This window comes from Abramis brama, assembly GCF_963993115.1.
Source record: "Abramis brama genome assembly, chromosome: 4".
Classification (NCBI taxonomy): domain Eukaryota; kingdom Metazoa; phylum Chordata; class Actinopteri; order Cypriniformes; family Leuciscidae; genus Abramis; species Abramis brama.
Window position 1 is genome coordinate 24217813 of NC_139966.1, and position 26776 is coordinate 24244588.

General features: G+C 42.2%; 1 protein-coding gene across 1 annotated transcript; it reads left to right on the forward strand.

Annotated features, from left to right (window-relative positions):
• Positions 1-23853: 23853 nt before the first annotated feature.
• LOC311081051 (uncharacterized protein) lies at positions 23854-25286 on the forward strand. The gene is made up of 6 exons (XM_084111448.1): positions 23854-24219; positions 24363-24539; positions 24636-24694; positions 24771-24811; positions 24939-24995; positions 25082-25286. The coding sequence occupies exons 1-5, from the start codon at positions 24192-24194 to the stop codon at positions 24988-24990; spliced, it is 357 nt and encodes a 118-aa protein (XP_083967574.1). The 5' UTR covers positions 23854-24191; the 3' UTR covers positions 24991-24995; positions 25082-25286.
• Positions 25287-26776: the final 1490 nt, after the last annotated feature.

The following is a 26776-nucleotide window of genomic DNA, read 5'->3' on the forward strand; positions in this document are numbered from 1 at the left end:
GGCATCATGGCAGGATGCACGATTTCCGTGGCCCTGTTCATAGCGGCTATGAATCTGTTACTAAAGGCAGGAGAAATGCAGTGCAGAGGCCCGCAAGCAGTCGACGGCACGAGACACCCCGCTTGCCGAGCTTTCATGGACGATGTGACTGTGATGACTCCATCTGTTCAGGGGACACAGTGGATCCTGAGCGCACTGGAAAAAATGGCAACATGGTCACGCCTGCAGTTCAAACCAGAAAAGTCAAGGAGCCTCAGTATCTTGAAGGGGAAGCTAACAGGAAATATCTTCAACATCCAAGGCTCTGAGATCCCAACAATCCAAGATCAAAGGATCCGATGCCTTGGCAAGCAGTACGACAGCTCTCTAAAGGATAGCGGCAATCTCACTAATACCAAGGCCCAGCTGAACACCTGGCTCAAGGCAGTCGAGCACAGCCAGCTGCTCGGGAGGTTTAAAGTCTGGTGCTTCCAGTATGGCATCATACCCCGGCTAAAATGGCCCTTCCTACTCTACGACTTTCCCATGTCCCAGGTGGAAGGAATGGAAAGACTGTGCAGCAAGTACTTGCGGAAATGGTTGGGAGTCCCCCTATCATTCAGCGCAGTCAACCTGTATAGCAAGACCTCCAAGCTTCCCTTGCCAGTCTCATCGGTGGTTGAGGAGTTTAAAGCCACCAAAGCAAGGGCAGTCAGTACACTGCTCTCGTCTAAAGATGGGAAAGTAAGACATGCAAGCAAGACCATCAAATGCGGCAGAAAGTGGAAACCCCAGCAAGCTGTAATGGAAGCAGAATCCTACTGGAAACACCAAGAAATCGTAGGCGTGGTATGCCAGGGACGCCTGGGCCTCGGACACTATAGTGATAAGAGGTGGAGCAGGGCTGATACCAGAGCTAGAAGAGGCCTTGTGGTGCAAAGAGTCCGCGAGGCAGCAGAGGAGGAACGTCAGGTGAAAGCGATTGGACTTGCTTCTCAGGGTCGATGGACGCAGTGGGACCAGGCACAGGAGCGACCATTGTCTTGGAAGGAACTGTGGCAGACTGACCAGGGGAAGCTAAGCTTTCTCCTGCGCTCAGTGACTGACCTGCTGCCAACACCAAGAAATATAAAGATCTGGGGCGGAGAGGAAGACCCATCTTGCAACCAATGTGGAGCAGCATTCTGTACACTAAACCACATTCTGGCCGGTTGTCCAAGGGCATTGGCAGAAGGCCGCTACAGATGGAGGCACGACAAGGTCCTCACGGAAATTGCCAAATGGGTGGAACAGCAGCGAGTCAAAGCCAACAACAAGCAGGCCTACCCGCCCCAGTCCACAACCTTTGTGAGGGAAGGAGACAAGGCTTATAAGATCGGCATGGGGGCCAAGAACCCACCCTCTACCTTGCAGCGAGCTTCTGATTGGGAGTTGAGAGTGGACCTGAAGAAGAAGCTTGTCTTCCCTCAGGACGTGGCAGCGACATCCCTCCGACCAGACATGGTCCTGCTATCCAGGAGCACGAAATCCATCATAATTGCTGAACTCACGGTGCCCTGGGAAGAGAGGCTAGCCACGTCACACCAATTGAAAAAAGCCAAGTACCAAGACCTGGTCGACGAAGCCACTTTAAAGGGGTGGCATGCAACCAGCTACCCCATTGAAGTCGGGTGCCGCGGGTTCCCAGCAAAATCGGTGCGCTACTTCCTCCAGAAGTTGGGCCTGGAGCCGAAACAGCTGAAGAAAGCCACCAGGGACATAGCTGCAGCAGCCGAGTCCAGCTCAAGATGGCTGTGGCTGAAGAGAGCCCACAGTTGGAATCCTTCTGCAGGTGAAGGCTAGGCAGTCTTCATGGCCCCACTCAGGCGAGGTGTTCAGGTTAAGGGGCGAAACACCTGAGACCCTGAGATCCCTGCTGATGATGCGGAAGGGTTCCAACAATGTGGATGCTCCAAGGAATACCATCTTGGAAGAAGATCTGCATCACCAGAGTTAGTGTAGTTCCTACAGTGGCAGAAGCAGCTTGTGGCAAAGCATCTTTGATGTTTATTTCACCGTTCTGTCTTTGTGAACATGACAGACAACAACGCTGTTCAGACGGTTCTGGGACATAGTTGATCAAAGCCACCTCTTCAGGCGCCGGAGAGCGCTGAAGCTTCTCTCTGCCTCAGCTGATGATGCAGGAACTACAAGAAGTAAGCGGACCAGAGTCTCCACTTGCTTGAAGAGTCCACGGACCTCAGGTACCATGTTCTTCAAAATATTGACCACTTCTGTACAACTTTGGTATTTATAATTTGTGCGAAACATGGCCATCTGCACCTTTAGGGACCGGGATTCCAGCTCAGGGTACAGTTCAACAATGTTGTTGACTTGTCCAGAGATCAGGACATTTTCAAGCATGACAATGTTGCGCAGACCCTCCTGTTCAAATCGATGTGTCAGCTGTGTCATCACTGTATCAAGAACTTGGAAGAACTGCACACGATAGTACTCCTCATACGCATTCGGAATGTAGGGCTAAGCTGGACAAGCGTGTCTTGTAGAAGGCCTTCTAAAATGTGGTACTTTTTAATCGCCTCAAGGTCCAGTGATGTTACCACCTCAGATACCTGTGTGTAGAGCTCTCTGAAACTTTTATCTGATCTTTTGTTCTGAAAGCCATTTTTCACACACTCAACTGCACTTAGCATGCTGTTGCTCCTCTCGCTTGCAGTGAGGTGTTCAGGCCTTCAAGGCCTATCATGATGTCCTGTGCCAACAGCAGTCCAAGGACAGTGTTCCCTTTCTGGAAACGCTTGTGAAGGCCATTGGCTTTGGAGGCAGTGTCATGTGTGCCGGATGATGCCATTTCCTCCAGTGCTGTCAAGACAGCTTCATATTGGGTGAGGACAGAATTGATGGCTGGTGTACGCACTGTCCATCTAGTTGGACACAATGGTTTCAGTGTTGTATAGCAGCCAGATGTAGATTTTGCCACAGACTTCTAAAAATGGTTTTAAACTTGCCTGACTGGCCAAACAAACATCCCAGCTCATGTATCCATTGCAAAAGAATTGCAAAAAAAGTGGCAAGTGGTTGCTCTCTGTGGATGTGAGCTTGTACACCTGACAAATGCCCAGACATGTTTGCTACTCCATCGTAGGTTTGACCACGCAGACTGGAAAGGGGAAGGTTTAGACGGAGGAGAACATCAGAAGCAATCTTGCCTATTTGCTCACCAGTTGTAGAAGAAGCTTCATAAAGGCCAACAAACTCCTCTCTAGGTTCCAGGTCTGTGTCAACATAACGTATGCAGATAGACACTTGCTCAACACCACTGATGTCCTGTGTCCCATCCATCAAAAAAAAGATACTGGGTTTGGAAGGGGAAACTTAGGTCATCTGTTACTTACTGTTCCACAGCCTTTTGGGTTCGGCCCTCGATGTAGGTCCTTGCTGCTTCCTCCACAAGGGCTCGTCTTTGGTCTAGAGTGTGAAGGAAGCCAGGGCACCCAAGCAGAGAAAGAATGCCTGATGCCTCTGAGTGCCTCACGAGCATCCATAAGTGTTTCTGCATCATTTATCTATTTAAAAAAAAAAAAAAAAAAAAGTAGCAATGTTTTGTTACACCAAGTCCTTAAAGGACAAGTTCGGTATTTTACACTTAAAGCCCTGTTTACAGATCGTTTCTGATGAAATAGAACGGTTAAGATAGAAATTTGGACACATGCTGCTGGCCCGAGAATTTTCGGTTTCTTTGGTAGCACCCCCCCACTTCCACAATGGCTGCATAGGTGCACTTGAACAAGCCTTCCTAAAACGCATTAAACTTTCGTTTACAAAGACGTGAAACTCACCGAGTGGTCAGGGGTGTTCACTGATATGCTTGCACAAAAATCGCTGCAAAAGATGCTGGTGGTCACAAAAACCTCCAAATAGTCCTTAACGGAGGCTAGAATATAATTGTTGATCACAATAAATATGGGCTCATGGCTGTGGTTCGGCCGCAGCCTCAAGGCCGAACCACAGCTGTGAGGATATCCACAAAAACCTGACGGTGGTGACCCCTGACGGTGGTGACAAAAACCTACTCTTTCACATGATATGCATGAGTTGTTAATATTAGCCGTCTTGTTTCCCCTCTATTGTTAGCTACTTCAGACCTCTTTTTAAAAAGTATACATTTATGTCATAATCTAATCTAATATTTTTAATACAAAAGAGACGGTGTTGACATGTTATGGTGGCGACAGTAGCAGTGTCCAAAAATATGAACAAGTTTAAGAGAAAATAGCAAACTTAAGAGGGAGCTTGAGTGATCTTGAAGCATGCCGTAGAGCTGAAGGTTTGAAAATGGGGTCCTCAGGAATGTAGTTGACCTTTTAGTTGCCTGACTTTATTGCTTTTTTTAAAAATCTGATGGTGGTGACGAATATGTGGGACACATTGTGAGCAACCACAAAATAGTTAATATTGAAATATTAAATAGTAAAGCTCACTGTAGTTTTTAAAACATATTACAATGTACTATTTCATGTGGTAAATATATTATTCAATTCAATTACTACTTGTTACTACTGTTTTTTTGTTGAAATGACTATCTCCTATCCTAGGACAACTGATTTTGTAGGCAATGGGCCAGCAAATAATCATTAAATTAATAAAAATTAAAAATAAAACTATAAAAGAACCTTACATATGTGCAAAGGACCCCCTGATTATAACCTTGATTCTTTTTATTCATGAAAATGTTGGCACTTTTCTTAGTGGGACATGTTTTCGCCAAAATTAAGAATCAGTATCTTGTATTCCATAATAAATATGATGCTTGAAGGAATTGGTTTATAGTTGTAAGAAGCTGAGGGAGGAGTAATAGCCAAAATAGTTGAGTTTAAAATATAGCCTACCTGTCAAAATCGTCACAGAATTCAGCTGGATCACGTAACTTCTTGCTGAAGAAAATCTCATTTTCATACGTCACATATTCCTTGCCAAGCTGGAGAAACCAAGTATGACATTTGGGTGCTCATATTGCCAGATATAAGACAATTTTAAACACTAGTAAGCCGCAGTACCTTGACTGTGGATCCACAGCTGTTGATTGGAAAAGAGAAGAAAGCCCTGGTGCTGTCGGTCTCTTTGGGTCCACAGTTTTTGCCTACCAGGTTGGTTCTAGCAGGAACTCCTTCACTTGTGATGACCGGAGGCATGTCAGCCACTAACATCACCTGCCAATCTGAAGTGGCCGAGGCATCACATTGTTTAAACTGCTAGTTAGCCTATATACTTATTTGATGCATGTTATCCAACTGCAGGTGACAAATTCCACACATTTCCCAGAAGACTGGGTCAAACATACTATTTTGACCACAGCATCCCAGTCATCATTCGTTGTCCCAGTTGGACAGGCCACATCACTCCTCAGACACCTACAGAGAAACTAGAGTTAGTAAACATTTCAAATTCCACATATTTTACATAAGATGCAACAAAGCTTACTTCCATGTAGTTGACCTCACAGGTGACCTCTCTGGGAGACCAGGGGAGAGAGGGAGAAAAGGTATTGTTCAAAGCATAGGTGACTGCCTTTCCTTTGTGTGTCACAATCAGGTTGAAGTTGAATTTGAACACTTCATCCTCCTGAAATATCCAGTAAAATAAAATGTATGAAAAAAGATCTGAAAGACAAATCACTAGTTTTGCCTGCTCAAACACAATTTTCACTCTTTATTCAGTGAAATACTTTAATCAGATTTACTAAAAGTAAAAACATGCCAGGTCAGTCCTAAGAAATAAAGAAATTGTGTTGAATAGCCACTGTAGCTCAAGAGTGGTGTTTTCTGACCCCTAGTTTTTAGTGAAGCTGTGCAGGACTTACCAACAGATTTAAAGGAAGGTTCATTGCCAGTGAAGAAGAGTCAACAGCTATCATGAAGTAACGATCACGACCCTCCATATGAAGAACTTCTGCATGAATAAATGGGTTGAAATCTAAATATATGTGCTAAGGACTAACAGGCGTGTGTTTAAGCAGACACTTTAATTCATTGGGAATATGATCACATTTCAGAGTTGTTCACACATACAGGAGCAAGGTCACACTGTTAAGACAAAATCATGTATTAAAAATGCATGTATAAATTGAAACCATAAAGTGCACTAATGGCAACCAACAGCTTGTAAATTGCCATGATCCCGCACCTTACCTAAGGCAAAACCCAAAATCCATAGCCACTGATGTGTTGGCAGTGTCTAAACCTAGTCAAGCTGCTAGCAAACTACACCTGCAAACCAACATAAAACTTAAGTGAACCACTTGCTTTTTCTGTATATCCTGGCCAAACTGACACTGTGTGCTGCTGCCTGCTACACACCACTTTTTATAAGTCAGTTTCTCTACCCATGAGGTTTAAAGGCAACTCTAACCTCATCAGCTGCAACTGATTTAAAGAAACCTTTTTTGCTAATGAGCTACACATGTGGCTGTAACACCTGAAGGCCTCTGGTTGGATGGCGAATAGCCTGACTTATTTAAACTGGTGTGTGTAGCAGACAGCTGATGTCAGTGGCTATGGCTTTTGGGTTTTTCCTTAGGTACGTTTATTTAGTTGTGACACAACCCACTCAGTTTTAAATTGTGCTGACATCACATGCTTTTGTCTTTCAGTGTTGCCTGTGATGGATTTTAATTAATCAACTTTAATTAATCAACTAACATTTGTTTTTCTTGCAGGAATAACATTTATATGCTTTTAATGTGTCCAAACTCTTTGGGGAAAACTTGTGACTTTGACTGTGTGCGTGTGTGTGTAAAAATAACACAGAAAGGGGAAATTAAACTAGACAGTCTGTTAGAATCTTGTGATTAACAAATGAAGTCATCATTAAAATCAGAGTTTGCTTGTGCCAGTGACAGAGGAAAAAAGGTTGGGGCTTTTGAACCAATTGAACCAATCATATTGAAGGTGACAGGTTAGTCTTATTTGTTTTCTCGATTCTATAAAAACTGTTGTATCTGTGTTTTACGGTGGGATTCTCAGTGAATTTTGTCTGAGATCCTCCGGCCTTGCTTCTTGGGAGAGATTCCCTGAGAACTGCTCGGGAAGATCTCCTGGCCGTGATTAAAGCATTTAAAGGACATTTGCAGGTCTGTTTGTCGATTTATTCCTGCGCAGGAAGCTAGTTTAGGAAGTAAGTTAGTTTAGGGGACAAGACCCAGATAGTGAGTGGGGACGTCGATTTGTAGATGAGACCCAGATAGTTAGGTTTAGGGAAAAATCTACCACATGCCTTAGCCTAGTTTTTTTATGTGTGGTCAGCTGTAGAATGTGTTAACTTTCCTGAAGGTAATTGACGATAGAGCAACATGATTTATTGATTATTTTGTGTAGTAGGCTATACTGCTATACTCTCATGGTGCGTTCACACCGGACGCGAATAGCGCGTCAGGCGCGAGTGATTTCAATGTTAAGTCAATGCAAAGACGCGTTATGCGCGTAAAAAATTCCTGCGGCGCGAATGAAGCGTAGAGTGCGGCGCAGTAGACGCGAATACGCCTCATTCGCGCGTCACGCCGCTTCAGCTGTCGGAAGCGGTATTTTGGTGCTTTTCAACCGCTCTCATTAACATGACGGAGATAAAGTTCACCACAATGTGTTGTAAAAGGTTGGGCTGATGAGATAGGTAACCCTTCGACTGACCTGCAAGGAGCGTTGGGTTCTATGGGTTAGGAGACTCACAACCGTGTTGATAGAGGGAGATGTGCTTATGTTTCTTTTGTGTGCTGCTTCTGCATTGTTGTAAAGAACCTAGAGAGAACGCCTGGGTCATGAAAATGGCAGCATAGCTTGCATTGGACCTCTCTCAGAATATGTTTGCAGTGTCCTTGCACTCTTCATTATCCTACCCAACCTCGTAGGGGGCTCGTCGAATCGATCCCGAACTCAAATATGTTCTTGGAGATTGAGCGTTATAACTCCCCCCCTTTGCTACCAGGATACCCATAAGTCTCTCCCCCCAAAATTACGAAAGCAGCGCACTTTTTGTTCTTTGAGTGAAGAGAGAACAATGAATAAACCTTTTTGTGCATATCACTCGCCTGTTTCGTAGACTCACCATGCAGCCGTCAGTGCCAAAAGGCTGATTACATGGCAGTTTAAAGCTTGATACCACCCTGTCGTTCCATGTCCAGATAAAAGCACGGGAGACGTCGCTACCTTCGCCTGCATTCTTTCGCAGAGGCAATATCGTAGTCTATGAGGCTCATCCGAGACGTGATCTTTGCTGGTTGAAAACTTTACCCAATACCCCGCTGGGATGACTTGAAATACAGTCAGCCTTGGCAATTTTTGCCGGTCTCTTAGAAGGCTTCGTGACTTGTTGGAAAAAAAGAACTGTGCTTTTGCTTCTGTTGCGTGCTGCTTTCGCTGTGCTGGCGAAAGCATGAGCTTGAAGAAGGCTGGTGTATCCAGGATTTGGACCTCCCTTAGAACGTGTTTTTGTATTTCTGATGGTCATAGCCATGCACCAGGGGGCTTCTTGTATTGATCCTGACCTCAACAATGTTTTCAGAAATGAACATGAGCTTTTTCTGCAGCTATCATTAAAACGCAATTCAGCTAAAGCTCGCCATGAGCGGCTGACCTGTTCACTAGGCTCTCTGTGAAACTAAACACCAAGGATGGGACTCGAGCCCATAAACGCGCAGAGCACAACGGATTAGCAGTCCATCGCCTTAACCACTCGCCTGCCAGTGGTCTTTTTCCGCAGCTATTTTTAGTATGATGACGTTATAGTTGGCTGCAAAGTGCTTTGGCAGGCGCACTTGGCTCTCTTGAACGCTAAATACATCAAACGACGAGGATGGGATCCGAACCCACACGTGCAGAGCACAATGGATTAGCAGTCCATCGCCTTAACCACTCAGCCACTCGCCTGCCGGTGGTCTTTTTCCGCAGTATTATTTTTAGTATGATGACGTTATAGTTGGCTGCAAAGTGCTTTGGCAGGTGCACTTGGCTCTCTTGAACGCTAAATACATCAAACGACGAGGATGGGATTCGAACCCACGCGTGCAGAGCACAATGGATTAGCAGTCCATCGCCTTAACCACTCGGCCACCTCGTCACTCGCCTGCACGTCTGCGGTGTGTTTCTGCAGCTATTTTAAGGATGATGTCGTTAAAGTTGGCAGCGAGGTACTTTGAACGGCTTTGCCATGCGCACTTGGCTCTCTCGAAACACTAAAGACATCAAACGACGAGGATGGGATTCGAACCCACGCGTGCAGATCACAATGGATTAGCAGTCCATCGCCTTAACCACTCAGCCACTCGCCTGCCGGTGGTCTTTTTCCGCAGCTATTTTTAGTATGATGACGTTATAGTTGGCTGCAAAGTGCAGACGGGGCAAAAGGGACTGCTAAGGGGGGGGAGAAGAAGTCTAGATGCACCCTCAAGCATGTACATCTGAGTATGTAGTGCATTACACCTCCACCCTGAAAGACAATGTTTCACATGATTAAAATACTATAATATAAACCCCCACGCAGAACTACCAAGCCTAAGAAAAAAAAAAATTCTGTTCCAATTTTATGTCTTTAATTTTGTGGCAATGTTTCCCTTTGGAAATGTTTACCATTGAAAACCGCAATTAATGTTTTTCAAAGTGTTGTTTCGAAGTTAGAAATTCCAGTATTGTGACAACACAATTTAAATATACGCATGATATTGTCTCATAATTTCTATTTACCTGGAATAAAAGTGCACTGGTGGCGATGGAAGCTTTCCAGAGAAGAGGACCCTCTGCCACACCTCAGTACATCCAGAACCTTGTCACCCTTCTGTAAACCGGAGCCCAGTTTTGTGTACAGTTGAACACCGGGTGGATCTTGGATGCAAGGTAAGTGTTTCTGCTGTACCTCCCACACACGTGTCATGCTCTCTGGATTGACGAAACGCAAACCAGTGGTGTCGGTCAGTTCCCACATAGAGTCCAGCACTCCTTGTATCAAGTCACGAGTTTCTTCAACTCCGCGTGTCCTCCTCCTGCAGTGCTTGGCCAGCTCACTGGAGGTGATGCTTGACATGATTTGGGCCTCTGTTGAAATATGGCCCCCATGTTTTTTTAAAAGCATGGTCTTTTTTGCCTCTTTAAGACGAGAGATGTCCTCCTTGTCCCATTCAAATATACAGCTGGACAACTTGGAGCAGAAAGTGCCATACAGTGGATGGTGCTCCGTTGTAAGGCCAGCAGTGAACCGCCGCATGAAGTGGAAAACATCAAGTCGCACTGTGATCTTCCATGGTCGAAACCAGGTAAGAACTGGAGTCACGCCTACACCAATAAGACACAAGGAGTGAATTTACACATTTTCTCAGATTTACATTTGCATCATTAAACAAATATAATAAATAATATAATTGTATTTTTCACTCATTTTAATTTTAGAACCAACCTGTCTCGCTGCAGCAGTACCGGTCAACGTAAATCACAGCTCTGGCTCCCCAGCATCCTTGTATCGTTTTACGATGCCCTGACACAAGTCATCTATGCCAGCTCCCTCACCAGTGGTTAGGACACAGTTCAGGACTTGGCCCAACTCATTACCAACATTGGTCATCCATGTAGCAGTGTCCGCAATGCCACCAGCAAGCTTTTTAGTTATCTATATAAATACACAAACATTACAATCAGGTAAAATCACTGAACATCAAGTTGAAGTTAACATGCATTTGCCTCTTTTTATATACATTTACCTTCTTGGTAGAATCAAGCTTCAGGATGCTACCATATGTTGAGGTTACGACACCCTTCAGCTCATCAAGGTGACTCAGGATCTCATTGGCATGAACCGTCTCAAACCACTGTGCCAGAGGTAGGGGGCAAAAAGGCGGTGGTTGCTGATAAACTATCTCAGCTTGTGTCAAGGCACATCTCTTTTTGTGTAATTCACAGTCTGTTAGATAATCTATGGTCTGTCTTGCCCACTCCTCGCTGTGAACTTCTTCAAGCGCCTGCTGCAAGAAACTGGAGCTGTTCCCTGCAGTTCTAGGCTTCAACAAAGTCACACACTTCCTGTCAAGTGCAAGCTGAGTGGTGAGAACAGCGGGGAATTTGTTTCTGTGGGAGGGATCCAGTTGTTTGAGGATCTCCGAACTCCAAGGGCAGACAGGAATCATGCACTTGCTGCAGCGAGGGTAGTCTACTCCAACCAGGTAATATCTAGAATCAACATCAATGACTTCCCTCACTTTAGTGTATATTCCTGAATGGTGCATCTTCCTATTGCACTGTGTGCACTTCAAAGGAATACCCCACATTCTCATTGGGGCCCACAGAAACATCCGCTGTCTGAAGTAGCTGTAAGGATCAGGAGGTGAAGTCGAACAACTTGAGAGAGATACAAATTAAGTGAAATTTAAAGAAAAGGGTTAGGGGCAAACTTTTTTTTTAAAGACAATTTTTATGCAGAAGAGAGATTTGACACATGGATTATTTTTTATTATTTACATGGATGGTTGTCAAATTACGTATAAGTTTGTTAATTTATTCATGTTAAAAGACAATTTTTAAACTATGGCAAATAGAATGAATGATAAAGTTACACTAAATTCAAATTAATAAATTGAAAACAGTAAATAACAGAGTGTAAAAAAAAACCCAGTTAATTATGTAGAAATTATAACATATTAATTACTAAATTTATTATGCTTTTTCTTACTATTTTATTTATACAGTCTATGGTTAATACAAAACAAGTCACCACTCTGTATTTTAACATTAATCATCATAGGAATTATTATCATCATAGGAATTATCGTCATCATTTATTTTCTATATACTGTTATCTTAAGGCAGTCCGGCTACGCTTTTGCAATATGAATGGCCACCGCGATTTATATCACTATATCCAAACATGGCCTCTGAACTCTACATAAGTATTAAAACACCGAATTAATAATAAAGATAAGTTAGCTAAATTAAACGTGTGCAACCAAACGAAAATACGTCACGTACTGCTTCTCTTTCATGTTATATGTTAATTAAACTGTACTCACCTGCATTAAAACACAAAATCGTCTCGAAACTGCTTCCTTTTCACGTTATATTTTGATTAAACTGTACAAGCCTGCATCAAAATACAATAACCGTCTCACGTAGTGATGGGTTGGGTGACGAATCCTTCCCGCGCTGTCGCTGTTTATGACGGTAGTCACGTGACTATGTTTCGGCCAATGATTTTTTTGCCCCGTCCAGCCAACGGCTGTTTTGCCCCATTGAGTGCTGTTCGGAACTGTTAGGACGTAATTTTGGCCGTTAGGACTTATGTTAGGAATTGTTAGGACTGCGTTAGGAATTGTTAGGACTTATGTAGATTGTGTTAGGACTTGTAACAAATGGTTAGGAATAGTTAGGCTGTCTAATCGCTGGAGGGTACGGCCACCTCGTCACTCGCCTGCACGTCTGCCCGAAGCTGGGCTGCGGTGTGTTTCTGCAGCTATTTTAAGGATGATGTCGTTAAAGTTGGCAGCGAGGTACTTTGAACGGCTTTGCCATGCGCACTTGGCTCTCTCGAAACACTAAAGACATCAAACGACGAGGATGGGATTCGAACCCACGCGTGCAGAGCACAATGGATTAGCAGTCCATCGCCTTAACCACTCGGCCACCTCGTCACGCCGCTTCAGCTGTCGGAAGCGGTATTTTGGTGCTTTTCACTCTCATTAACATGACGGTGTAACGTAAACGACTCTGGGTCAATGCGAATTAGCTCAAGAATATAGGGAATTTGGTAAATATTACTAATCATAACTCATGGTCATAATTCATAAATCGCATATACATTACTTTATCAATTTTCGGAAATACCTCGTTCTGTAACTGGTCTCGTCATCAATTATTCGTCCAGCGAATAAATGTAAGACTATCACAGTCAAGAAGGAGTATCCCTGTTTACAACTCCAAGAAAGTTTATCTTCTGGCCACGAACATAAAACTTTTGGGTTTATACATTAAACTACTCAAAGTAGTCTATAATATAGAGCATGTAGCTTTATAGATCTTTTAATTTCATTGACTTCATAAAAAGTGGGTTTTCCAACACAGAGACAGTTAAAAGTATAAATGGGTTTATTAATAAAATGGCACACGCTAGAGATTATAAGCTACAAATATAAACGTACGTAAAATGCAAACAATAAAACAAACAAACATTTAAACAAACATGACGTGATCGGAATGAATGACATGAAAGAAAGAAAGCAAGAAAGAAATAAAGAGATAAGAGATAGAGGGTAACTTAATTCACAGACCTACGAGCTAGACACCAGGAATCAGCTGTTAGAGAGAGAGATACTTGCGAGATGTTGTACTCTTTCAGTGTGATGCTGGAGAAGGGACGCGAGCGTGCGCGTGCCCGGCTGGTTTGCGTCTAGATTCGTCTTCTGGGTCGTTTCGCAAAAGACGATGTAAAGGCTCACTTGAATTTAACGTTACCGAGAAAGTTCAGATTCATCTCCCGGGCAGGGAGAGGTTGCAAATCTTGGTTGCAAAGGACGCAGCTACGACTCGAACATGTGTTCGTTCGATAGAGAAGGCCAGGGCCTCCTTCAGATGTTCCTTGGAGAAGCGCTGCGCCGGGGAGAAGAAGGTCAGAGCGGGAGCAAGTTGAGAGTTGAGAGAGAGAGAGACTTGAAAGTTTGGACTTTTATCAGTGTCCCGTGAGCAGTGTCCCACGTCCCCTTTTCCGTGGCAACAGCGAATCAGATCTTCTGATCTGAGGCAGGAAAGAGTTTCTTTGTGTGGAGAAGACACGCCTACCTTTACCATATGTCTTATGAGAGAAATAATTCATATTTCCTCTTAAGATTGTACACAGAACAATACATTTTACTGTAATCTCCTATGTGTGACTGGTTGAATTAAAACAGGACGGTCAGACAGATACCAATTATGACAGGTAAATATAAGGGAAACATAACGTTACATTTATATGCATAATTACACACAAATAAAGTTTGATTAAACACACAATAAAATTGTCAGTGTTTCCGTTATGGCAAGTGAAGACACCTGGGAAACAAAGGAATACGTATCAAACATTTGAAGAGTTTTCTCTGAAAAGTTCCATGAAAAGTTCCATGTGTTGGAATGTTGGCTTGCATAGGAACTGGATAAGATGCAGCTTTGGAGTCATAAAGTTTATGACCATGTCGAGGTCGGGTTACAAGACACTATTGAGGAACCTTCTTTCAGTGAACATTTAGAATTCAAAACTATACTCTAGCAAACCACACCTCTATTATAAAGCAAAACTAATCACACATACATATCGGAAGGTATACATTCGAGAGCCATATTTCTATATGGAGTTGCACCCAAAGGATGTTTTGTGTGTGTGTGTGTGTGTGCTCTGGAATGTCACGCGGCTATAAAGTCACTAGGGGTTCATACTGAGCTGGGGGGATACCAGTCACACCGGCGCTGGTGAATTGCCCCGCAGGGAGTAATAATAACCAGAGCTCGTCTTCCTAAGGACAAAGAAGATGTGTTCGACACCCTCATGATTCACTTAATTTGAAAAGCAGATGTCATTGTTGCTACAACGGAGATAAAGTTCACCACAATGTGTTGTAAAAGGTTGGGCTGATGAGATAGGTAACCCTTCGACTGACCTGCAAGGAGCGTTGGGTTCTATGGGTTAGGAGACTCACAACCGTGTTGATAGAGGGAGATGTGCTTATGTTTCTTTTGTGTGCTGCTTCTGCTTTGTTGGAAAGAACCTAGAGAGAACGCCTGGGTCATGAAAATGGCAGCATAGCTTGCATTGGACCTCTCTCAGAATATGTTTGCAGTGTCCTTGCACTCTTCATTATCCTACCCAACCTCGTAGGGGGCTCGTCGAATCGATCCCGAACTCAAATATGTTCTTGGAGATTGAGCGTTATAACTCCCCCCCCCTTTGCTACCAGGATACCCATAAGTCTCTCCCCCCAAAATTACGAAAGCAGCGCACTTTTTGTTCTTTGAGTGAAGAGAGAACAATGAATAAACCTTTTTGTGCATATCACTCGCCTGTTTCGTAGACTCACCATGCAGCTATCAGTGCCAAAAGGCTGATTACATGGCAGTTTAAAGCTTGATACCACCCTGTCGTTCCATGTCCAGATAAAAGCACGGGAGACGTCGCTACCTTCGCCGGCATTCTTTCGCAGAGGCAATATCGTAGTCTATGAGGCTCATCCGAGACGTGATCTTTGCTGGTTGAAAACTTTACCCAATACCCCGCTGGGATGACTTGAAATACAGTCAGCCTTGGCAATTTTTGCCGGTCTCTTAGAAGGCTTCGTGACTTGTTGGAAAAAAAGAACTGTGCTTTTGCTTCTGTTGCGTGCTGCTTTCGCTGTGCTGGCGAAAGCATGAGCTTGAAGAAGGCTGGTGTATCCAGGATTTGGACCTCCCTTAGAACGTGTTTTTGTATTTCTGATGGTCATAGCCATGCACCAGGGGGCTTCTTGTATTGATCCTGACCTCAACAATGTTTTCAGAAATGAACATGAGCTTTTTCTGCAGCTATCATTAAAACGCAATTCAGCTAAAGCTCGCCATGAGCGGCACCCCTGCGGTTGACCTGTTCACTAGGCTCTCTGTGAAACTAAACACCAAGGATGGGACTCGAGCCCATAAGCGCGCAGAGCACAACGGATTAGCAGTCCATCGCCTTAACCACTCAGCCACTTGCCTGCCGGTGGTCTTTTTCCGCAGCTATTTTTAGTATGATGACGTTATAGTTGGCTGCAAAGTGCTTTGGCAGGCGCACTTGGCTCTCTTGAACGCTAAATACATCAAACGACGAGGATGGGATTCGAACCCACGCGTGCAGAGCACAATGGATTAGCAGTCCATCGCCTTAACCACTCGCCTGCACGTCTGCCCGAAGCTGGGCTGCGGTGTGTTTCTGCAGCTATTTTAAGGATGATGTCGTTAAAGTTGGCAGCGAGGTACTTTGAACGGCTTTGCCATGCGCACTTGGCTCTCTCGAAACACTAAAGACATCAAACGACGAGGATGGGATTCGAACCCACGCGTGCAGATCACAATGGATTAGCAGTCCATCGCCTTAACCACTCGGCCACCTCGTCACGCCGCTTCAACTGTCAGAAGCGGTATTTTGGTGCTTTTCAACCGCTCTCATTAACATGACGGAGATAAAGTTCACCACAATGTGTTGTAAAAGGTTGGGCTGATGAGATAGGTAACCCTTCGACTGACCTGCAAGGAGCGTTGGGTTATATGGGTTAGGAGACTCACAACCGTGTTGATAGAGGGAGATGTGCTTATGTTTCTTTTGTGTGCTGCTTCTGCATTGTTGGAAAGAACCTAGAGAGAACGCCTGGGTCATGAAAATGGCAGCATAGCTTGCATTGGACCTCTCTCAGAATATGTTTGCAGTGTCCTTGCACTCTTCATTATCCTACCCAACCTCGTAGGGGGCTCGTCGAATCGATCCCGAACTCAAATATGTTCTTGGAGATTGAGCGTTATAACTCCCCCCCTTTGCTACCAGGATACCCATAAGTCTCTCCCCCCAAAATTACGAAAGCAGCGCACTTTTTGTTCTTTGAGTGAAGAGAGAACAATGAATAAACCTTTATGTGCATATCACTCGCCTGTTTCGTAGACTCACCATGCAGCCGTCAGTGCCAAAAGGCTGATTACATGGCAGTTTAAAGCTGGATACCACCCTGTCGTTCCATGTCCAGATAAAAGCACGGGAGACGTCGCTACCTTCGCCGGCATTCTTTCGCAGAGGCAATATCGTAGTCTATGAGGCTCATCCGAGACGTGATCTTTGCTGGTTGAAAACTTTACCCAATACCCCGCTGGGATGACTTGAAATACAGTCAGCCTTGGCAATTTTTGCCGGTCTCTTAGAAGGCTTCGTGACTTGTTGAAAAAAAGAACTGTGCTTTTGCTTCTGTTGCGTGCTGCTTTCGCTGTGCTGGCGAAAGCATGAGTTTGAAGAAGGCTGGTGTATCCAGGATTTGGACCTCCCTTAGAACGTGTTTTTGTATTTCTGATGGTCATAGCCATGCACCAGGGAGCTTCTTGTATTGATCCTGACCTCAAATATGTTTTCAGAAATGAACATGAGCTTTTTCTGCAGCTATCATTAACCCTCTGGGGTCTAAGGTGTTTTTGGGGTCCTTGAGATGTTCTGACATGCCCTGACATTTGTGCTTTTTTCAGTTGCTTATAAACATATTAATGGCAAAAAAAAATTACACACTATTTAGCACAAACAGGGCTACCATAATATGTGAGCAACAAGAATGTACATGTCTGCATTTTTGAGAGAATAATGTTTATGCGTGGTTATTGAAAAAACTAAAAACTAAAGTTTCTGAAATAAGGCCATAAAACACATACTAAATATGTGCCAATAAGACTTTTGTCTAATAGATGTCATTGCCTAGTGTTTTTTCTTCAAAATGATGTGAAAATCATCCTGCCTAATCATTCACATAACACAATACATTGATTTGAATTTTGCAAAGCACTTTCTGTTTGGAAAGGCAATATGCGGAGTGGGCGTCACAGATCATGCATATTTAGTGGTTCACACCTTAGGAGACAATGGGGCCTGCATACTTAATTAGCCATTCATTCAGGTGAGTCACTGAGCCACAAGAATGCAAGAGCAACAGTTGGAAGCATCTCAATTCTTTTTTATTTTTCCACATATTGTGCTTGCAATTTGGCCTATAATATCCAAGGAAAACATGTCTAGTAATTGTGCAGTTAATTCTCATACTGTATTTTCAGTTTTGGAATATTTATCCTCTCCCCAAATTTGTCACTAATAAAACACAATAAAAATTATTTAAAGAAAAGGCTTATATTTACCTTTTAATAGTTTGTTTACATCTACCTTGTAAATATATTTTTTTATTAAAAAGGTTACAATTACAACAACAATTCAAGTGTAATCTTTCTTTGTAAAAACTAAAGTATACATTTTATCATACATATTTCAAAGTTAAGGATTTGATTGATTATTTGATTACTTTATTTTTGACAAAACATACTATATTTAACATGAGCAAATATTGGCAAACAAAAGCTTATTTGAGTTGGCAGATATTTTACAGTAAAAATGTATAATCTATCCAAAACTAATCAACGAAATGTTGTCTTTCATATGTCTGTAACATAGGTCTTTCATTTTTATTATAAGAAATATAAATGTTAATTTGCAGTTTAATACGTTGCTTATACAAATACATTTTATTTCAACATATTTCAGTCGATTTTTACTCAGTATAGCAATACAGTTTGCTAAAACCGAAACATTCATTCATAAACAGAAACGCCTGACTGTAACGTTGTTTTTATGAAATATTAGGGCATATAAATGTTAATTTTCAGTTTAATACGTTGCTTATACAAATAGCCTACATTTTATTTCAACATATTTCTGTCGATTTTTACTCAACTCAGTATAGCAATACAGTTTGCTAAAACATCATCATTCATTCACACAGAGACGCAAATTAAATTTAAACTGTCTTTTTGCGAGCTGTGATAAACAGCGCGCATCTCTGCAGCTGCCGTTCATTCATTCACAGAAACGCGATTAACTTGAGAAGGAAAAAAAACTTACTACATATTCGGATCCTCTCTCCTGCAATACCCGCACTCTGAGGTAGATTTTCCGTTATTATTATTCCTCACAGCGCTGCCAGATGATGTAAACACGTAGGCTACAATGATATGATTAAACTTGTGTTTCCTCGAGCTGATATGGGGGCGTTCACAGGTTTGCCTCAGTAATTTGCGTTTGAATAGCGCGCGCTCTCCGTGGGCGGAGTCACATTACCTTTGAATGAGCTCTAATTAGCTCGACTGGAATCGCTCTCTTTTAATACAGATTTCACAAGATGAGAATATTTGTTTTTTATATAAATTACCTCATTTTAAAGAAGAGAATTCAAGCTTCATGCCTGTGTGACTGTATGCCTGTTTGACTCAGTATTCGCTGAGTTATTGTTCATTTTCGGACGCGTTTCAGAATGGTCTTCACTGACAGAGAGAAGGCAGAACTCGCATCACGTTTATTTTTCTTTATTTGGCAAAAAGCACAACAGTTTGTTTTTATTGTGAGTATACACAAAAATAATACACATTTAACAGAATCGATTGATGTGTGAAACTTGCTTGTAATATCAAAGTCAACAGAGCAAAATTAATTTCTTTTGAACTGAACTGAAAAAAATCCAGCAAAACGCGCGGACGCGTTTGTCGACCTCAGAGGGTTAAAACGCAATTCAGCTAAAGCTCGCCATGAGCGGCCCCCCTGCGGTTGACCTGTTCACTAGGCTCTCTGTGAAACTAAACACCAAGGATGGGACTCGAGCCCATAAGCGCGCAGAGCACAACAGATTAGCAGTCCATCGCCTTAACCACTCAGCCACTCGCCTGCCGGTGGTCTTTTTCCGCAGCTATTTTTAGTATGATGACGTTATAGTTGGGGGGTTAAAGAAATTCAATTCAGTCAAACTGCCAGCCAACCATCTTGGATCACCTAAGATGACTGAACGTGCCAGGCACAGGTATTTATATAAGCTACCTGAAAAAAAAAAAAAAAATCAAGGTCCTCCCTGTACATTCTCCCTCCACTGCTCAATAGAGAGGCCTGAGGCTGGACAATACCACCGGCCCTTCAGCTGAGTGTGGCCAGTTGTCTTATTTTTTGCCAGCCCACACTGCTTGCAGATATAGTGATATATATCCTTTGCTAGTCGTTTCCGTGGTGGTTCACCCCTAGCCACTTGCTCTTCATCCTCTTGGGCAGCTTTTTGCCTTCTCCAGGTGCGCTGCCTGGGCTGAGTTTGTGTTGGCAGGTTATCAGGGGGCTGGAATTGGGAAGGTGGCTGTAATTGGGGAGGGGGCTGTAATTGGGAAGGTGGCTGGAATTGGGGAGGGGGCTGTAATTGGGAAGGTGGCTGTAATTGGGGAGGGGGCTGTAATTGGGCAGGGGGCTGTAATTGGGAAGATGGCTGGAATTGCGAAGGTGGCATAAACTGGGTAGACTGAGGCACTGGTAGACCTGTTGGGTAGCTGGAAATGGGGGGGTAGGACCCAAGAGTGGAGGATGCAAAGTGTGGTGCTGGTGGGTATATGGGAAATGAAGAGGAAGAGGAAGATACAGGAGGAGGGGTGGGCAGTGGGCACCTTTTGGACTTTCGCTTGCGTATGAAGGCCTCTCCCTCCTGATTTTCTGGCTCCTCAAATACCATGGCCTCATGCCCATGCTGTGCAGGAGCAGCTGGAAGGGTGCGTGCTTCAGGAAGTAACTCCTTTGCCAAATATAATTGTTTGGGCAGTGTAGTACCTTGTAGCAGCATGTCTCTGTCCACACGTTTCTGTCTTCTTAATAGCCTGCAAGAGAAACATTCTTCATCTTAAAGTTAGCAATTTTAACGGATTAAAGCCCATTGTCTTTACTTAGTATAATTTCTAAAGGAAACATGTAAAGGAAGGTTTTATTAGTGTAGGATTGAAAGTAATCCAAGACATTTGAAATGAACCAAGTGATATGTCAAGATTAGCCACTAACTCTCTGGGTGATTACGGACTCCATTTTCCATCATGCATCTCCCTGGACTGATTACATCATACACATGCACTGCGCTGATTACACACACCTGCATCTCATGTTCAAACACTCACTTAAGCCACACTCGCACAACACTCTGGGCTAAGTCTTGTTTTGCTGCTGCGAACATTTCCACAGTTTTTCTATGTGTTTACCTGCCTGCTGTGACCTTGTCTGTTCCTGATCTTCTGCCTGGTTCCTGTATCCTGTTTGTTTGTTTGTTTGTTTGTTTGTTTGTTTGTCTGCTGCCTGCCCTGGGGCCTGTTTCAGAAAGGAGGTTAAGTGAAAACTCTGAGGCCCGGTTTCACAGACAGGGCTTAGACTAAGCCAGGATTAGACCATAGATCAATTAGGACATTTAAGTAATTTTTATAAACATGCTTAGAAAAAAAACATTACCGATGTGCATCTTGAAACTAAAAAGGCACTGATATATTTTTAAGATCAGTCAGTGCAAGTTTATTTCAGTGGAAACAGCTCAGACTTACATTTTAGTCTAGGACTAGTCTTAAGCCCTGTCTGTGAAACCAGGGGTGAGTATGTTAACCCTGAAATGAGGGAAACTCTGAGTTTTCTGTTTCAGAATGGGAGGTATGTTAAACCTGAGAAAGCAGAGTAAGTCAAGCCCGTTTCTGAAAGAGAGGTAACTTATACTCAGAGTCAGTTACTATGGTAACTTACTCTGTGAACCTAACCTGGTCGGGAGCAGGTTTTCTTCGGTAAACCCAGAGTTTCTATTGGTCTCCTCCCCTTTTTTAAAGAGGAAGTAGTGTTTAAACACCTCATTCATTCTTTCAGTACATTTTTATTAATAAAATTAATCTTTTATTAAGAGTTTTTTTTTTTGTATATATATATATTTTTTAATAAGATGAAGTCTATATAACTCCTTACCTGGCAATTGAAAATACAGTAGTAGATTAGAGTTACATAATGTAGTTGTAAACAAATTCTACAGAATTCAACTGGCATTTACTGAGAATCACTGAACTGTGTTGATCTGTGCAGCAGAAGTTGATGGACCGTCCTCCTGCTGTTCTTCCACACTCTTGGGGCAGGGGGAGAGATAAGAATACCCATTTATACTTAGATTTAAACTTTGATTCTATAGGCTACTCCACATAAATATGTGAAAAAATCTGAATGTGTAGATTGTTTGATGTGTAGACACTGTAGCCTCTCTGTGGCAGCAGAAACTATTTATCCCCACCGTCCTGTGAAGATGAACATTTGGTCGAGTATAGCCTACACTTTATAACACTATTTGTCATAATGGTGTATTGAGTAGGTTACTTACAACTGCCTGGGGTTCTGTTGGGACAGGAGGCTCCAACAGACAGATATTACCATCAGAATCTGTTGGGACCAACAAAAAAAATAACCCAACCCAAAGTAAAATAAATGGAAATATCAAAAATAGCCTATATAAAAAATAGCACACCTCTTACATTTTATGAAGGCCCTTGGACCTTTGGGAGTGACTGGCTCTGAAGTCCCTCCAGGAATTCCCTCAGCCAAAAATGCTGCTGCACTGCTAGACACTGGATGCTATTTAGTTATTTATGTCAAATGTAAAGTCAGGTAGCCTACACCCATGATATGCTCAAGCCTTACTTGATTGAATTATGTTTTCATATTTAATTTTCAGCTGCTGCCATGTTCTTTTAATACCTGCAGGATTGCACCTACATAAAAATTAAAATTAGGTTGAATAACATACTGTTCTTTCACCTCTGATATTATAACAGTTGGGTAAGTTACTTGTATTACTAACTACAAATGACATCTTCAACAGTGTAATTAGATTAATGTCTACTTATTACTAATTACTAAATCCCATATCAACCTCAACCATTTCAACAATACAAGGAGAGACAAGAAACTGCACTTTTAATGCTTTCAAATAAACAATATACAATTGCATGAATTATTCTTGAACTGACCAAAGTGTGTAGAGGGAGAAGGTTACATAAAAAATATACCTTTTAAAAATGTATGTTAAATATACAGAATTGTTCTATAGTCTAATGCAATTACATCAGATTTTACTTTAAATTACAGAAGAATTAAGAGTAATCCCTTTAATTAAATTACAGTATTTAGATTACTTGGTAATTAATTACACCCAACACTGTATAACTAATTAAAATGTAAAGGTGAGAAAATGCAGACCTCTTTTTGTCTGGCGCTGTTGCCATGGTGACTCATAATATCTGCACTCCATTGATAATGGCTTTTTATAGTTGTGGTGCACGCGCTTAACTCAGAGTAGGTCAACTCAGAGTTGATTGAACTAACTAATTTCAGCTGTTCTGTAACCGAAAACTCAGAGTTTCCCATCTCAGGGTAAGTCAACTCAGAGTTCAAGTTTTAACTCAGAGTTGGTTGAACCTCCTCTCTGAAACAGGCCCCTGATATCCTGCCTGTAAATTGACCACGATTTTGCCTAATCTTCTCTGCTGTGTTTGCTGGTGTATGACCCTTGCCTGGTGACTACTCTGTTTAATAAAGACAAGCTGCACTTGGATCTGAATGACTCCTATGCTTCGTAACAGATTTGCTATACTGTTTTCAACCCCCTCCTTCTCCAATGAACATTTGTTCCCAAAGACACAGACAAAGACACATGCTGTGTCTGATAGCGATCAAGGCCTGGGGCCTTTTTCAATAAGGAGGTTCAACCAACTCTGAGTTAAAACTTGAACTCTGAGTTGACTTACCCTGAGATGGGAGTTTTCGGTTTCAGAACAACTGAAATGAGTTAGTTTAATCAACTCTGAGTTGACTGACTCTGAGCTAAGCTCGTGCACCACAACTATAAAAAGCCATTATCAATGGAGCGCAGATATTATGAGTCACCATGGCAACAGCGCCAGACAAAAAGAGGTCTGCATATTTTTCACCAGCAGAACTGGATCTGCTTATGCAAGCATATGGAGAGTACGAACATATATTTAAAAAAAAAAGCAACACAGCTGCAGCGGCGAAGGACAGAGAGTTAGCTTGGGAGAAAATAGCTGCTCGAGTCAATGCGTAAGTTTACATTTGAATTACTGTTATACAGTGTTGTGTGTAATTAATTTCTATGTAATCTAAAAACTGTAATTTAATTAAAGGGATTACTCCGTAATTTAAAGTAAAATCTGATGTAATTGCATTAAATGCTGCATAGACTTTAAAGCAATTCTGTATAAAACAATAGTGGATTTAACATCAAATTTTAAAAGATATATTTTTTTCAAGAATAATTCATGCAATTGTATAATGTTTATTTGAAAGCATTAAAAGTGCAGTTTCTTGTCTCTCCTTGTATTGTTCAAGTGGTTGAGGTTGATATGGGATTTAGAAAGTAATTAGTAATAAGTAGACCAATACTTTCTAGAGATAGTAATTATTACATTAATCTAATTACACTGTTGAAGATGTCATTTGTAGTTAGTAATATAAGTGACTAGCCCAACTGTTATAATATCAGAGGTGAAACTGGAAGAACAGTATGTTATTCAACCTAATTTTAATTTTCATGTAGGTGCAATCCTGCAGGTATTAAAAGAACATGGCAGCAGCTGAAAATGAAATATAAAAACATAGTTCAATCAGGTAAGGCTTGAGCATATCATGGTTGTAGTCTACCTGACTTTACAAACATTTGACATATAAATAACTAAATAGCATCCAGTGTCTAGCAGTGCAGCAGCATTTTTGACATAGGTCTAAATGTTCATTCTCATTTGACTACTCAGCCAACAGAAAGAAGGCAGAGGCTCGCAAAACGGGGGGAGGACCTGCACCACCACCTCTGACAAATGCAGAGGAGATGGCCCTGAGCCTGAATGCTGGAAGGCCAATGGCTGAGGGAATTCCTGGAGGGACTTCATCAGAGCCAGTCACTCCAGAAGATTTAAGTGCCTTCATAAAATGTAAGAGGTCTACCTATGTGTTGTGTTTTTATATAGGCTATTTGTGATATTTCCATTTATTTTACTTTGGGGTGGGTTTTTCATTGGTCCCAACAGATTCTGACGGTAAAATCTGTCTTTTGGAGCCTCCTGTCCCAACAGAACCACAGGCAGTTGTAAGTAGCCTACTCAATACACCAGAAATTATGACAAATAGTGTTATAAAGTGTACTCAAATGCTCATCTTCACAGGATGATGGGGATGAAGAAACAGTTTCTGCTGCCACAGAGAGGTAATGGTAATATTATGTGTCTATCAAACAATCTACACATTCACATTTATTCACCTTTTTTATGTGGAGTAGCCTATAGAATCTAAGTTTAAATCTAAGTATAAACAGGTATTTTATCTCTCCCCAGAGTGTGGAAGAACAGCAAGAGGATGGTCCATCAACTTCTGGTGCACAGATGAACACAGTTCAGTGATTTTCAGTAAATGCCACCATTTAATTCTGTAGAATTTTAGAACTACATTATGTAACTGTAATCTACTGTATTTTCAGTTGCCAGTTAAGGAGTTATATAGGCTTCTTCTTATTAAAAAGATAGAAAAAAACAGCAAAGAACTAGTATACTTGGACCGCCAGATCCAAAAGGCAGATCTGGAAATCGAGATTCTGAAACTAAAGCTAGAGGTAAGTGCATGGTCACAGATGAATTCTAAGTATTGAAAATATATAAAAATCTTTTTTTTTTTTTTTTTTTTTTTTTAATGTGTAGGAAATAAAGAACACCATATAAATTGCTGTGATTTTGTGTTTATTCATTTATTTTATTTTGTGGTTGGTTGTGGTGGTGGATATAATGTGTATTAATCTGTGAAGACATTTCGGCATATCATATCCCGGACTACCCTTCCATCCTGGAAATCTGCCGGGTTGATGGGGTCTTCCTCTGGGTCTTGTATTTGTAGGGCAGGGTGTTGCTCCCCTCTAATTATGGCAATATTATGGAGAACAACACATGCCACAATAATGTCGCAGGCCCTTTCAGGGGTTACCCTGAGGTGACGTAGGCACTGGAAACGTGCTTTCAACGTTAGTTTCAGCTATGGTCATCTCCACCCGGGCTCTCGTCCTGCAGTGTGCCACATTGAAGCGGCGCTGGGGGCCTGGTTCAGGTTCTGGGTAAGGGGTAATTAGTGTTGGTTGGCATGGGTAACCCCTATCTCCCAGCAGAAAGCCATCAATCTCTCCTGTAAGAAAGTTCACATTGCTTTAGAGCTGCATAGAAGTTCCCCAGTAAGTGTGTAGTGCATACATTGAAATACATGCATTTACTTACCACTTTCCAGTCTGTTGCTCAGGGTTGACTCACGATACATTTGTGAGTCATGAACAGAACCGGGCCACTTGGCCTCCACATTTGTAATGAGATGTGCAGCATCACATATGATCTTGGCAATGCAAAGAATGAGACATGTTATAGTATTGTGATGTAGTCTTTGACCATTAGAAACAGTAGGCTGTCAGTGTACCTGCACATTAATACTGTGGATGGACCTCCTGTTGACATAGTCAGCTTCATTTTCGGAAGGTGCAATGATGGGAATATGTGTGCCATCAATGCATCCAACCACATTCGGAAATCCTAAAAGGAATTCTAATTATTAGTTTACTTCCAGGGGTCGCAGCAAGATGCTCTTAACTGAACGTCATTTATCAGGTTAGCCTCATTTAAACCGATTTATACATCACTGACCTGCAATCCTGTGAAACTCCTCTTTGATGGCTCTCACGGGTTTGTGCCCAGGAAACAGCACAAAAATTTGGAGAAAGCGCTTAAGAGCGAGGCACACTTTCCTTACAACTCTGCAAACAGTAGCCTTACTGATATGTTCTGCATCCCCAATGTTATACAGAAAACTACCATTTGCATCTGCTCGGATGTAAGAGCACGGCCGCGATGGCTGATGTTTCTGATGTAAGGATGGATGAGATTATGGATGTATCTTATTGACTGTAAAGAAAAACGGTACCGCTCAAATAAAAATGAATATGGATATGACAAAAAATCCACTCTGGGTCTCAAAATCCTCTCCCGACGTAAATGTAGCTCCCTACGGATTAATGCAGCCTCTTCATCCACAGGATCGTCCATAAAAGGACATGCCATTTCATTCACTTAATTTGATGCGCTCTGCATGACTGAAATGTGCGCAATGAATCAATGTACCGAAAGAATGAATGAGGTGTTTA